Below are 12,754 nucleotides of genomic sequence, written 5' to 3' on the forward strand. Positions count from 1 at the left end.
CTTCCGGTCCTGCTCTTCCGGTCCCGCCTGCGCCCGGCCGCGAGGCTCCGGCCCAGCACGCGCCCGGCGCGGAAGGTTCCGGCCCGGCGGCGGCCGTGGGGCGGGGCGGGCCGGGGGCGGTCCCGGTGCCGCCCCGGTGCCCGGGGTCGCGGGGCCGGGCCCGGGCCCACTGCCGGGGCCGGGCCGCAGTGGCGCGGCCTCGGCCGCCTCGGGGCTGCCGGCGGGAGGCGGGCCCGGCCCGGCCCGGCCCCTGCGGCCCGGAGCCGCCGCAGGCCGACGGGTCCCTCGTCACCCGGGCGCGACCAGGCCGTTTCCTCTGGGCACCCTCACGGCGAGCCGCCGGGTCCTGGCCAGCACGGCGGCGGCTCAGCGGAGCCCTCCGGTGCTGGAGGCTTTGGGCGCGCCCGGCGGCGCGTGGAAAACCGGCCCGGTGCCGCCGGAGCTGCCCGGTGCGGGGCGGGGAGCGGGCGCGGGCGGCCCTCGTAGGGCCGAGCTGTCCCTCGGCGCGGGCGGGGACGTGCGCCTCCTCTGCACAGGCGCCGCACGGGAGCCCGCAGCGGGCTGGGGGCGGCCCCGGTGGTTCCTGTGCGGACGGGGGGCAGAGGGACGGGATTTCTGCCGCTGGCATTCGTTCCTGTGACAGCGCCGCAGCTCCGGGCGCAGCGATAAGGCACGGGAGAGCTCCCGCCCGGCGGTGCGCCCAAAGGAACAGCTGGGTTCAGTCCCATCTGCCCGCTCAAGAGAGCAGCACCAGCGACCGAGGCCCACGGGAGAGGTGTTCCAGTGCCCACAGCAGATGCTGGAGGAAGTCACGGGCCTGAAGATGGCAGCAGTACCCACCCACCACACCGCAGGAGCGGCGGCAGGGCCAGAGGAAGGGGGAGGCAGCGCTTGGGCCGAAGCCCGCGTCACAGGAGGCCCGAGGAGCGGGAGTCCCCTTGGAGCAGGTCCTGGCATTTCTGCGGTCTCAGCTCCCCAGTGCCTCAGCTGCGAGCGGCTATTTTATCATTCTGTTGCCTGGGAGAGGCAGATCATCGTGTAAGTGCCAGAAAACCAAAGGTGCCGACAGCATGACCTGGACAGAATCTGGGCACCGGAGCCCACAGAGCGGCTTGCAAAGCTCCCCAGCACCCCTTTTTCCACCGTTTCCACCAGTGCTGTTATTAACAAGCTTGACATCCTGCTCTGGCACAGGCATGGTGGCACACTCTGTGTCCATCACTGCTGAGGCCCCAGGGATGTGCTGGCCAGGACCTCAGAGCCCTGTCCGGGTGGGTGTTTGTGGCCCGTGCCTCCACTCCACCGCTGGACCCCTCTGCCGTGGAGCACGGCTCCCTGGGGTGATGGCTGGGGGAGAGGGTGTCTTGCCGAGAGGCTGCGTGTGTCAGCCTGGGAGCGGGGGACTGGTGGCAGACGTGGCAGCAGTGGCCCCCCTCGCCTCCCAGGTACCCCAGAGCTGCCCTCTCTGCAGGAGGGGACACAAGTCTGACAGTGAGAGAGAAAAGGGGCTGGAGAGGGAACCCCAGCAAGGGGCAGGCAATCCCCCGTGGCCAGAAGCAGGGCTGGCTGCACGCACAAGGCCCTCCAGACAGCTTTTAGCAGATGAAGGGGTTGCCACCCTGGTGGCTGCTTATGCTTCCTAGTAAATCAGAGCGGAAAGTGTCGTGTTGTAAGAGGCCATTAGCTTAAATTGTTCTCAAATAGTTAGCAGTCACCAAGAAAATGCTGTTTTATCTGGAGCAGCTGGGCGCATGCTGTCCAGGCTGTGCAGAGAGCTGGGGTGGGTGTGCGGCAGTCACTGCTGTGAGAGGAGGGAGAGCCGCATGCCCAGGAGAGCTGCGATGCTGCACAGCCCTGCCTGCCTCCCTGCCTGCCAGGAGTCCTGCCTGTCCCTCGGTGGCAGCGGCTGGACCCCAGCACTGCAGCAGCCCAGCCTGGCTGGGCACAGCGCCCAGGGGGTTCTGCGGGCAGCAGCCCTCCGCATGGCTGCCTTCCAAGCCCCTCCAGGCCTGCCTGCGGCTCACCCGAGCGCTGGCCATATTTGGTGGCACAGACTGCCCCAGGATGCTGGCACTGGATTTGGGATCAGGACTGACCCCAGCCTTGGAGGCACAATGACCTTTCTCGAGGGGCAACAGCAAAGTGGAGAAGGCAAAGTTAAAAGCAGGAGACACTTGTGAAACCATTCCCATCTCAGCAGGCAGCAGCCTCGGGGCAGTCGTGAGGGGTGGGAATGCGCTGGGCTGGTGTCAGAAGGTGGGAGAAAGGGGAATGGAGGAGGGGAAAGCTAAATAGATACCCAAAAGTCCTGTTCCAAACACTGCTAGCATGGATGCTTTCTGTAGTGTTATGTGTGCAAAAATGCAACTGCATGCACTTTGAAACAGCCTTGACATCTCCTGGAAACAGCACAGCATTCAGCCCAGTAGCACATGTGATGAAGTCCCCGTAACCATGGACAACTGCTCCAAAACTCACTCATACCCCCCATGCAAGTGCAGAGCGTGCAGACAACACCCCATCCCGCAGCCATACAGCATCTCTGCCCCTCACAGCATCCTTCAGCCGTGCACCCATACGCTGCCCTCCACATACCCATGCTCCTCCTCTGCCGCAGCGGTGCTGCAGAACACATGGGACAAGGATAGAGAAAACAGGAAGAAGTACTTAGAAAATGTCATGGCTTTAATTACCCTTATCAAAATTATTGTGAGCTTGCTTAAGTAAACATTCATGCTGCACATTCCAGGACCCATCTGGAGGGGAAGGCAGCCAGCGTGCAGCACCAGGGTCCCAGGACAGCAGGCCTGCCTTCTGGGGAGCGGTGCTCCTCGGCTTGCCTGAGGACAGGGCGGGCAGCTGGGGTGCTCAGCCCACGCAGCACTGGGTGCTGAGCCAAGGCAGAGGTGTGCGGTGACGCTGAGCTACCTGCAAGCCCGCCTCCACCTCCTCTCCCTGCGAAAACTCTTGAGCCCCAGGAAGCAGGACAGACGGGGTCTCACAGGCATGGTTGCTTTGCCCAGACGTGGCTGTAATCCATAGCATGCGGCTTGTAAATCACCTCCTGCAGTGGGGGCTTGAGGTGAGGGCTGAACGCAAGGCAGGGAGGGAGCATCCAGGCTTGGCAGCGCCGAGTGTCCCTGTCACCTGTGCTCAACACAGCCTCACACGCAGAGCTCCTGGCCCTGCGGCCGGCACCGTGCGCCCACTTGGGTATGAGCCCCCATGTCCCTGCAGCCGGGGGGGAAAACCTTCCCCATGTTGCGCAGGTGGGATGCCAGCGGCTGGCAGACCTGACAGGCTCCAGCAGCATTACGCAGTCATGAATCAGAGTCCGAACTGGAACAGACCTGAAAGAAACAAACATGTAGGATCTGGTATGCGGCCGTCGGTCTGCCTCTCATGGGTCAGAGCTGTTGCCCTGGGTACCTGGGAAGCGCAGGCTTTTGTTGCCTGACAGGCTTTCAGCAACATGACTGCGCTTGAGTGACACGATCCCAGTGGAAGTCCTCCCACAGAAACCATGGCTGCAACCTTCCACTTTCCCTTGGATTTTAATTGCCTTCTTCAGATCCACCCTGAATGCCAAGGAGAGATCATGCCAGTGTTTTGCCCCTGCTTTGCCAAATGCAAAGCTATAATTAAATTTTAACTCACAAATAAATTATTCATATTTTTCTACCATGCATGATAAATTACTTTAAGCCAAAAGCAACAACAACAACAACAAAATTGGGCTTAATTATGGCAGACAAACATGATCCTGCCCTGGGAACAGCCAATTCACTGAGGAGACAGTGATACCGAAGGTAAGAATATTGTCTTTAATTACTCTTTTGCACTACAGGCTGTCCCAAAGTACGTCATTTCTTCCTCATGAATGCCTGTCTAAAAATAAAAAGAGATAAGATTCTGAACTTAGTGTTCTTCCATTTCCCGTTGTATGAAACTTCATCCCTGGAAAGGGAAGGAGTTGAAATCTAGCAATGTCCACATGGCCTCTTTATTTTGGGCCACTGGTATTAGGAAGGTCGAGGTGAGACAAGACCAGCCGCTGCATGGCCTCCCTTCTCCTCACCGCACAGATGGCAGTGCACCTGGGAGAAGGTTTGCTCCAGGGGGAGGTGGTTGCTCTGGGAGGTGCCACTCTGTCCCGGGCAGCGGCAGCGCAGCCCCTTGGTGCCATGTGCCGCAGCAGCAGCCCCTGTGCCGTGGCTGCGGGACAGACCAGGGAGCGCCATGGCACAGTTTGCCTGGAAGGAAAGGTGGGATGAAGGGAGCAAACCCACTTGAGCTGAGCTACAGCTCCTTCCCCACCTCCCCAGCACCTTCACTAGGCGCTGCCCTGGCAGGGTGGGGACAAAGGGACAGCAAAAGAGACCTGGGGGAGTATTCACAGGGTGCCTGCAGGGTTCAGCCTGGCTATAACCACATCCCTGCCTCCTAACACTGGGGATGAAGGGAGAGCTATTCGCCCTGTAAGACCAGCTCTCCCACCCTCCCTGGGACCTGCAGCAACTGCCCTGGAGACCTGCTTGTTACCATTGGGGGACCAAAACAGAGCCTCCAGCCTCACCCAGCACCGGCGCAGCCTCCTGACGGGTCACCTGGCAGGATGCAAGAGCAGCCAAGGCAGGTCCGTGCTCGGTTTAGGGCGCTCAGACAAGGCATTACCGGCACACTAATCTGACACGCTGTCTGAACCTGTGTGCTGCTACAACTGGAAAAGCAGCAAACGCCGGCAGGCAGCTGAAATCAGCCCTTCCCTCCTGCCCAGCTGCAGGCAGGAGCAGGCAGACCTCACTCCCCAGCCGTGCAGCTCCCGTCGGCTCTGGGACACATTGCTGCGGCCCAGACCGTACCCGATAGACAGCTCAGCTCTCCTCCGGGGGCCTGGCTGGAAAGAGAACAAACCCCTGGGAAGGGAAACTGCTGCCTGTAGCCAGCCCGAGCCAGGAGCAGCTGTGTCCGTCTCTGGGGGAGGAAGCAGACGGCCGGCATGTGCCCAGCACGGGCACCGCTGCAGGGCCAGCAGCGAGCAGCCGTCGTCACCACTGAGCTGAGCTGCCTCTGGTGCCCTGGGCCATGACACAACACTGCTTCCACGCACCAGGGAGCATCACGTCCCTGCCCTTGTACTCATCCCCATCTCTGCACCAGCCGGCCCGTGGCAGGGCCCTGCTCTCACTCCTCCTCTCACTCCCTGGCCCAGAGCAAGCAGCCCCTTTGGGACACCGTGCTGGGGCCGGGGCGGGCAGCGGCTCGGACACGGCTCTGCCCGTGAGGGCTGCAGTGCCATCCCTGACCCTGTGCCGAGCTGAGGCACCGGCGGGCAGTGCAGGGAAGCGCAGCTTGGGCGTGTTTGGTTGATGCCGGAGGCTCTTTCTACACCCCCAGTGCTGCCCCAGGCTCCCAGTGTGTTTCCCTGCTCCCACCTCACCCTGCGCAGCAGCCCCGGCCCTCCCCCTGCACTTTTCGCCTGTGCTTAATAATATTTTCATGATTGTTTCAGATCCGCACTCTGGGAGTCTCGGGGGATGTTTGTGCATGACATCACCCTCCCCCTCCTGTAAATCAGGCACTGGGCCATGCACAGCCATGACCCATTCATGACAGGGATAAAATCCAGATGTTCCAGTGCTGCATGCAGCTGGGCCATTTCCTTTTTTGGCTAAAAACGTGAGGCTCTTGAGGCTGACTGAAAGAGGAGCCTGGGGGCCCTTTGTACAGAAACCTTTTGTGGTTAATCCCTGGAAACAGCGCTGCAGAAACAAGGGTTTGCGGTGCTCCAGCTGGAGGAGAGGCTCAGCTGGAAACCTCCGGGGCCGAAGCTCCTCCATCACCCTCTGAGGCTGAGCAGCAGCAAAGCCGGAGCCAGCGCAGGTCACAGGGCAGCAACAGTGACAAAAACCTTATTTTAAAAACCCCATTAGCTGCCAGAGCAGGAGCCTTTGGAGGAGCCAGGACTGTGGATGCGCAGAGCCCGTGCTGTGGTGCCACACGGGCCGTGCCGGTCCTGCAGCCGGAGCAGCACTCGCCGCAGGGCAGCCGCCGCGCAGGGGGAAGGGAGCAGGCGGCGGGGCAGGCAACCCCCGAGGAAGTCATGGCAGCTGTTAGTAAATGTAAAGGAATCTGTGGAAAATGGTTTCAGATGTTAGGGGAATAAATGGCTCCCTGGCTGATAAAAGTGAGTAATGAGCACGCACCGCTTCGGGGAAAGCTGCCAGAAGGAGACAGACCACGGTTACCCTGACGGGAGACTACAGCAGCTTCCCCACCAAACTCCTCCTGAGAGCCTGCACATGTGGACCGGAGAGCGTGTACCGTGGGGGGAAGGAAGCTCGTCTGCACAGTGGGATACAATTCGGTATTGCAGCGAGCGAGACCAGCTCCTGCAGTGGTGCAGCATCCTGGCAGCCGCCGAGCCCGACCCACGGCCAGCCCGGAGCCATGGCGCCTGGGCAGCACCGGCACCGCCTGAGTCCTGCTCAGGCCCATCCTGCAGAACAGCCTGCCCAAACAGACAGCAGGCACGGACAGCCAGCCAGCCCTGGCACCAGGAACCCACTGCAGCCCACAGCTGGGAGAAGGAGCTGCTGTTCCTCTGCCATAACCCTCGGGACTGGTGGGGAGCACCGCGGGCATTGCCTGTCCCCAGGATGGGGTGAGGGGCGAGGATAGAGCTGAGCACTGAGCCACAACACCGAGTCAGACAGCACTGTGCCTGCTGCTCGAGAAACGCAGGAGAGCAAGCGTCACCAAAATGGTTTATTATATAAAGCCATAGGAAATACACAAGAGGCTGAGGCTTACAACAATTCCTTCTAGCTCCAAGCTCCTCAGAATAGCAAACACACAAACTCTGATTTGCCTGCATCAAAGCTTTCAAACGAGGATTCAACAAGGATCTGCATACAGTTAATAACACTTCAACATGCATAACATTTTCTGTTCCTAAAGGAAAGCCTGGGGGGGGGGGCTAGCCCCTTCATCCTGTAGTTGGTTACAAAATGACAGATATTCATGACAAAAGAGTACAAAAGGAGAAAAAAAACAAACACAAGAAGATGCTTTCAGAAAAAGCACGTGGCTGTCTAAGCAGGAAAGCAGGGTCAGCATAAGTGCCCCAGCAAGACAGAAGCAAAAGGAACGTGGAGACAAGACAGGAGAGAGCATCCCACCACAGAGGGGCCCGAGGGAGGCCCAAAGCCAGCTCAGCCATGGGGCAAGGACAGCTCAAGCCCTCGTGCAAGTCTGGGATGGCTCAAAATGTCCTATTTTGCACAGTTAGGGCCAATGCAGGGACACAGGAGATGCACAGCCCCTCCTCAGGGCAGCGCAGGTGCCACCTTTGCTTTGCTTCTCGTTTGGGATGCAGCAAGGGATGCGTGTGGCTGGGGGAGCTGCCGGTCTCTGCCCGCCGGGGCAGGGGATGCTCAGCGCTGGCAGGAGCAGGTTGTGGACATGCCGGCCGCCCCGTTGGCTGACCTCCACACTGGAGCCCTGTGCTCCCACAGATCCACCCCTCCAGCGCTCCCAGCAGACACCGAGCGCAGCCACAACACTCCCCTCCCCGCATTAACGGAGGTCTGCGGTGTTGCCAGTGCCGCTGGTGGCTGGGCTCAGCAAGGCAGTCCCCATCCCAGGGATCCCCATGAGAGGGATGGAGTAGGAATAAAGCCCTGGGTGCTCTCAGCCTTCAGCACACCCTTCTCCAGGGCTCAGCCAGGCGCATCTCAGGGGGGACTACCACCGGGCCAATACCCACCAGCTCCAGCTCAGACACTGCACAGGCAGCCATGGGACACCACAACACAGATGGACAGGAACAGGGCAGGGAGGTGGTGGGGGCAGAACACCCCGTACCTGCGAGTGATTTGAGCTCTGCATCCACAACTGAGTGAGAGCACCTCCATGGAGATGTGCAGAGCAAAGGGTCTGGCCCACAAGCGGTGAGGTGGCTACAGAAATCCAGAGGTTGATCCCATCTGGCAGGACACACACTCTTCTCCTGGCCACACTCCAGCCTGGTGTCCCCAAACCTCCCGAACCGGGCAGAGAGCACCCTTCAAGCCCGGGTCGCCAGAGGCCAGCCACACGTGCGGAAGGGCTGTGCTGCAAAGCCATTCCCTTCGCAGGCGAGCACAGCCAAGCCGCGTGGACCGGGAGCTGCTGCCTTATGTCACACAGAGCAAGGGAAGCGCATGGGGAAAAGAGAAGAGTCAGCGCTGTGCCAGGGGGCGCAAATAACATGCTGCCAGCGTGCAGATCCAGCAGCCCAGCACTGAAGCTGGTGCTGCCCTTTGCTCAGCCGGGGCCCTGGGCTCAGCTCGTGCCTGGTCAGACAGGAAGCAAAAGGAAAGACTAAATAATGGGGGGGTGTTGAAGCTCCTTTTTCAACTTTATTTAGCTTTGACTCTGCACAGAGCCATAGCATAGCATACTCTAGCCTTCAGAAAGGGGCACAGGAACCCCCTGAACACACCGTGGTTCGGGGTCAGCCCCCATCTCCTGTGCCTTGTGCCCTGCCCCTGAAATGTTGTTGGGATTTCTGGCACAAAGGCCCTGAAGAATAGAGAAAGCCCCTGCCCCACGGTGTCCTCGGAGGCTCATAGATCGCTGCTGCAGTCGCGGCACAGGATCTCATCGTTGTCAGGGATGAAGCCTTTCCCGACCAGCGAGGTGTTGCAGCGGGCACAGTTAAAGCAATTATGGTGCCAGTGACGGTCCTCAAAGGAGACATATTTACCACCGCCAAAGCCTACAGGAGGGACAGAGTGCAGCGTTAGAACCCCTGGAGAAACTGGGATGAGCTTCCCGCACAGACCCAGTCTCCGAGTCAGGTCTTCACATGCAGTGCTGCACTGTGGCACCCAAACACCCCCCCCGCATCGCATGCATCTGAAATACACACCTCCACTCTTGGTGGGGGGGTCAAAGGACCAAAATTATTTTACACCAGATTTTGCAGGGTTGAGATCCTCAGACCAGAATCTCCATTTTCTCCCCAGAGAGGAGCAGGGAGCGGAGCTGCACCATCGCAGTGAACAAGGGGCTGTCGGGAGCTCCAGGCAGCACTGCCTAGAGCTGTTCCTTCCAGGGACAGTGCTAGTGAAATCCCGGGAAGAGGTCTCCTGCCACCAGCCCAGGCCACTGCTCCTGCAGAGGGTCCGCAGGCAGATTCCTTCCTCTGCCTGCAGTGGTTGGACTTGTGGGCTGTGACCCCTTTCTCCACAGCGCTGTGACAGAGTGATGCGGACCAGACGGGAAGCGTGGTGCCCGGGGGCTGCCCTGTCCTCAGCCAGAGTCATCCTCTGAGTCACGTGCTGATTCATGGCTTTGCCTGCCTTCCCCGCAGCCAGAGACAAGAGTTGCAAAGGGAATGGTCAAGTGGGGGAGGACAGGAAGGCAGCCAGACCCTCTCAGGGGTTTGGGCAGAAAAGGACCCCCAGCTTCTGCCCATGGCAGGTACAGCAGGTCCAGACTCCCTGCAGCAGTTCCTGCTCCAGCTATGGCTGGAAGTCTCTGGCTTTCCCTGTATGTGAGCATTCCCTTCCCTTCCACAGGACGTGGGAACCAGCGTCAAACACGGCAAGCTCGGGACATGAGATCACACTGTGAGGGGTCATTTTGGGAGCCTTTACCCCTGGGCAGAGGGAATTCCTCCCAAGAGACACAGTTCACGGCTTTGAAAGATGCAGATGAAGGGACACGAGCAGCTCTAGGACCACTGCAACAAAGAGATCCTCTCTCACTGCAGTTGTTTCTGGGGAGGACGTGCCTGAAGGCAGCTTGCACTCCCCAGCATTTGTCCCTGGGAGGCCTGAAGTGCCTGGAGACACTTGCGCAAGCCCGCATGGTGGAGATGCATGTGAGCATCATATGGGCCTGGGCCACACGTGCAATTGAGAGTGCAGCTTCACCCAGAGAAGTCACTGCATGTCTGGAAACGGGGCAGGTAGGTCGTGCCCTGTGCTGCGGAAGTGCCCCGTAACCAGGGCCTTTGTACTCACCTGTGATGGGCTTTGTGCAGGCGCTGCACTTCTTGGCATAGAGGTTCCCAAAGCACTTGATGCAGTAGGGGTTGTCATCCTGGGAGGTGAACTGCTGGCCAGCCAGGGGGGTCTTGCAGCCTGTGCAGACGAAGCACTCCTTGTGCCACGGCTCATCCCGGTAAGTCACTCCTCCCTTGGTGAGGGTCTGAGGGAAGAGAGCGCACACTGGTGACACACGGACACGAGGAAACGGGCTGCAGCGCACGACCAGCAGCTAGCTGGGGTGCTGGCACCTGAACCCTTCTCTGGTGGGGCTCCGACAGGAGCGGGGAACGTGTCCCTGGGTCAGAGAATGCAGGGGCTTTAGGCTGTCAGGCCAGACGTACCTTTTTGCAACGAGTGCAGCGAGGAGCAAACTTGCTCTCATAACAAGGGACGCAGTAATAATCCTTCTTGTCTGGGATGAAGGATCGTGACCCGATGGGCTGCTGGCAGCTGCTGCATATGAAGCAATGCTCGTGCCAGGTTTGTCCGTTGTACTCCAGCTTACGGGATCCTGCGGAGAGAGCCGTTCACAGTGACAGGAGGGCGCAGCACACACATGCACAGGGGACAGGGGAGGCTGTGCAGGATAAACTGCAGTCCTGCACACCCGGCTCTGTGCCTGCCCTCCCCATGGCAGCGCAGGACGGCGGAGGCCCCGGACCCACCCCACAGGCTGCGGGAACATGCCCCCAGCACCGCACGCAGGCTGCGGCAGAGACGCCTGTTGTAACCTACATCTGAAGATGGTGCCAGAATGGCCAGGCAAAGGCACTCCTTTGCCTCAGGCCATCTCCAGAGATGATCACAAGCCTTTAGTCATTCTTCTTGTCAGCACACACCAGAAAATGCCCAGGAAACACATTGTTATCTCCTCCCCGGCTCACTTCCCCATGAAAAAGGGGAACAGACAGACAAGGCTGCTGTGGTGACCGCAGCTCAGGATCCTGCTGTCTTGCCAGGCAAGCAAAGTGCCGGCCCACTCTGTGCAGTGACAACGGGGCAGGAGAGCAGAAATTCAGCACTCTCCCTTGCTGCCCTGGTGTCGGACCCTGCAGCCCTGGCTGACGCCGCTGGGACCAGGAACAAACCGCAGTGCTCGAGTCTACCCGCTCCTACCTGGCATGACCGTCTTCTCACAGGCAATGCATTTGGAGGAAAACTCGCTGCAGTAGCAGTCATTGCACAGCAGCTCCTCGCCTTGGCAGGTAAACGGCTCGTCAGCCAGAGAACGGTCACAGCGGAAGCAACGAAAGCAGTGCTCGTGGTAATGGCGATCCTCGTAGTACAGCTCCTGGGGAGGAGAGCCGAGATGAGGAGGGGACCCATCGCCCCAGGGGACCGCCCTGCCCGGCCACGGGGTCCCATACTCACTCGGCAGTCGTGGCCGATCAGCTCTTTGCACTCATCACAGGTGTTGGCAAAGTGGGCATCGTAGCAGGGGATGCAGTACGGGCCATTGTCCATCTGGATGTACTTGCGTCCATACAAGGATTCCTTGCAGTTGTCACAGTCAAAGCACTCTGTCATGGTGCCAGTCTGAGGGCTTCCTTCACCTGCTAAGAGATCAGCGGAGATGCTGCGTCAGTATCAGCTTACACTGCCCGAGATGTCCCTGCACAGCCCTGCCACCTCTAGAGGACAAGCACCACCAACCCCTGTGCTGAGCCAACGAACAGCCGCTATCAGGAGAGGACACAGACCTGAGCGGCTGCACCTGCTCTGCGCCTCTACACACTTCCAAAAAAGCCTGCACGCATTCAGGGCCTGGCACAAATCTCGCTTCGCGTTTATACTCAAGTTCAACAGTTGGAGCCCTTGGGCACCACTCAGAGAAACCTAGACATGTAAGCATGCAGCTGAGCTTCTCACGGTCTGCCTCCTTGCTGGGAAGCAAAGTGTAAGTGATGACCAAAAGAGAGAAATTTTTTGCATGAAAAGTTTTGATTTGGTACCAAAAACAGGAGCGTGCACATGCTGGGCACACATCCCCTGTCACATCAGAGAGCCAGCCACCTTGAAGGAGATCTGTCTACCAAGCAGCCCTTCAGAGAGCCACACTCAGCCACCAGCACGGCCCCGCACCAATGGTGAGATTCCTCCTGATGGCCCGTGAGCTGATGCTCTGCCTGACGGGGCTGTCAGCGTTCCAAATTCTGCAACTTTTCCAGAACTTCAAAGCAGCTGCTCCACAGGGCAGCAGGAACCAGGTACCCCACTCTGCACCCAGCTACGGAGCCACATCCCAGCAAACCATTTTGTACATGTCGCTCCAACTACAAACATTCTTCAGGGACAAAGTGTTGGGGAGGCGGGTGTTTTACAAGCAATACAGGTGTCGGGGTTTTGCACACTGGAGATCAGACATCTCTCCTTGCCCCTTGCCTCCCTCTCAGACAAGAGGTTTGTGGAGCTATTTTGCTTTCCTTGGAGCACTAACTCCAGAACAAGAGTATCTTCCTTCTGTTTGGTTTAACCTGGTTATTCCTAAATATGGAGTTTTCCACTTGCAAAATCACACCCTTCTTTAATACAGGTTGCTATCAAGTGTAGACAAGCCCATAGAATTACATCTGAGCAGTCAGCTGCAGAGCGCCGCACGCTGCAGTTTTCTTCATGAACCCACCCACTTCAGAAAGAGCTATTATGGCTCAATCTACAGTTTAGCATTTAATGGGGCCAAGAGCTCACCGCGAGTCTCTGCCTCCCTGCTCGCG

The 12,754-nt window shown here is 59.1% G+C and overlaps 1 protein-coding gene across 2 annotated transcripts in view; it reads right to left on the reverse strand.

Annotated features, from left to right (window-relative positions):
* Window positions 1–6,755: 6,755 nt before the first annotated feature.
* Window positions 6,756–12,754, reverse strand: part of FHL3 (four and a half LIM domains 3) — a 30,011-nt gene continuing 24,012 nt past the window's right edge. For both annotated transcript variants that reach the window (XM_082494107.1, XM_082494106.1), the window contains exons 2-6: window positions 11,412–11,596; window positions 11,157–11,331; window positions 10,382–10,551; window positions 10,014–10,200; window positions 6,756–8,761 (exon numbers count right to left, since the gene is read on the reverse strand). In XM_082494107.1, the coding sequence (XP_082350233.1) occupies window positions 8,610–8,761; window positions 10,014–10,200; window positions 10,382–10,551; window positions 11,157–11,331; window positions 11,412–11,567 (840 nt within the window). In that variant the 5' untranslated portion in view covers window positions 11,568–11,596 and the 3' untranslated portion in view covers window positions 6,756–8,609. The remainder of the gene's footprint in view (window positions 8,762–10,013; window positions 10,201–10,381; window positions 10,552–11,156; window positions 11,332–11,411; window positions 11,597–12,754) is intronic.

This window comes from Vanellus vanellus, assembly GCF_965231255.1.
Source record: "Vanellus vanellus genome assembly, chromosome: 22".
NCBI lineage: Eukaryota > Metazoa > Chordata > Aves > Charadriiformes > Charadriidae > Vanellus > Vanellus vanellus.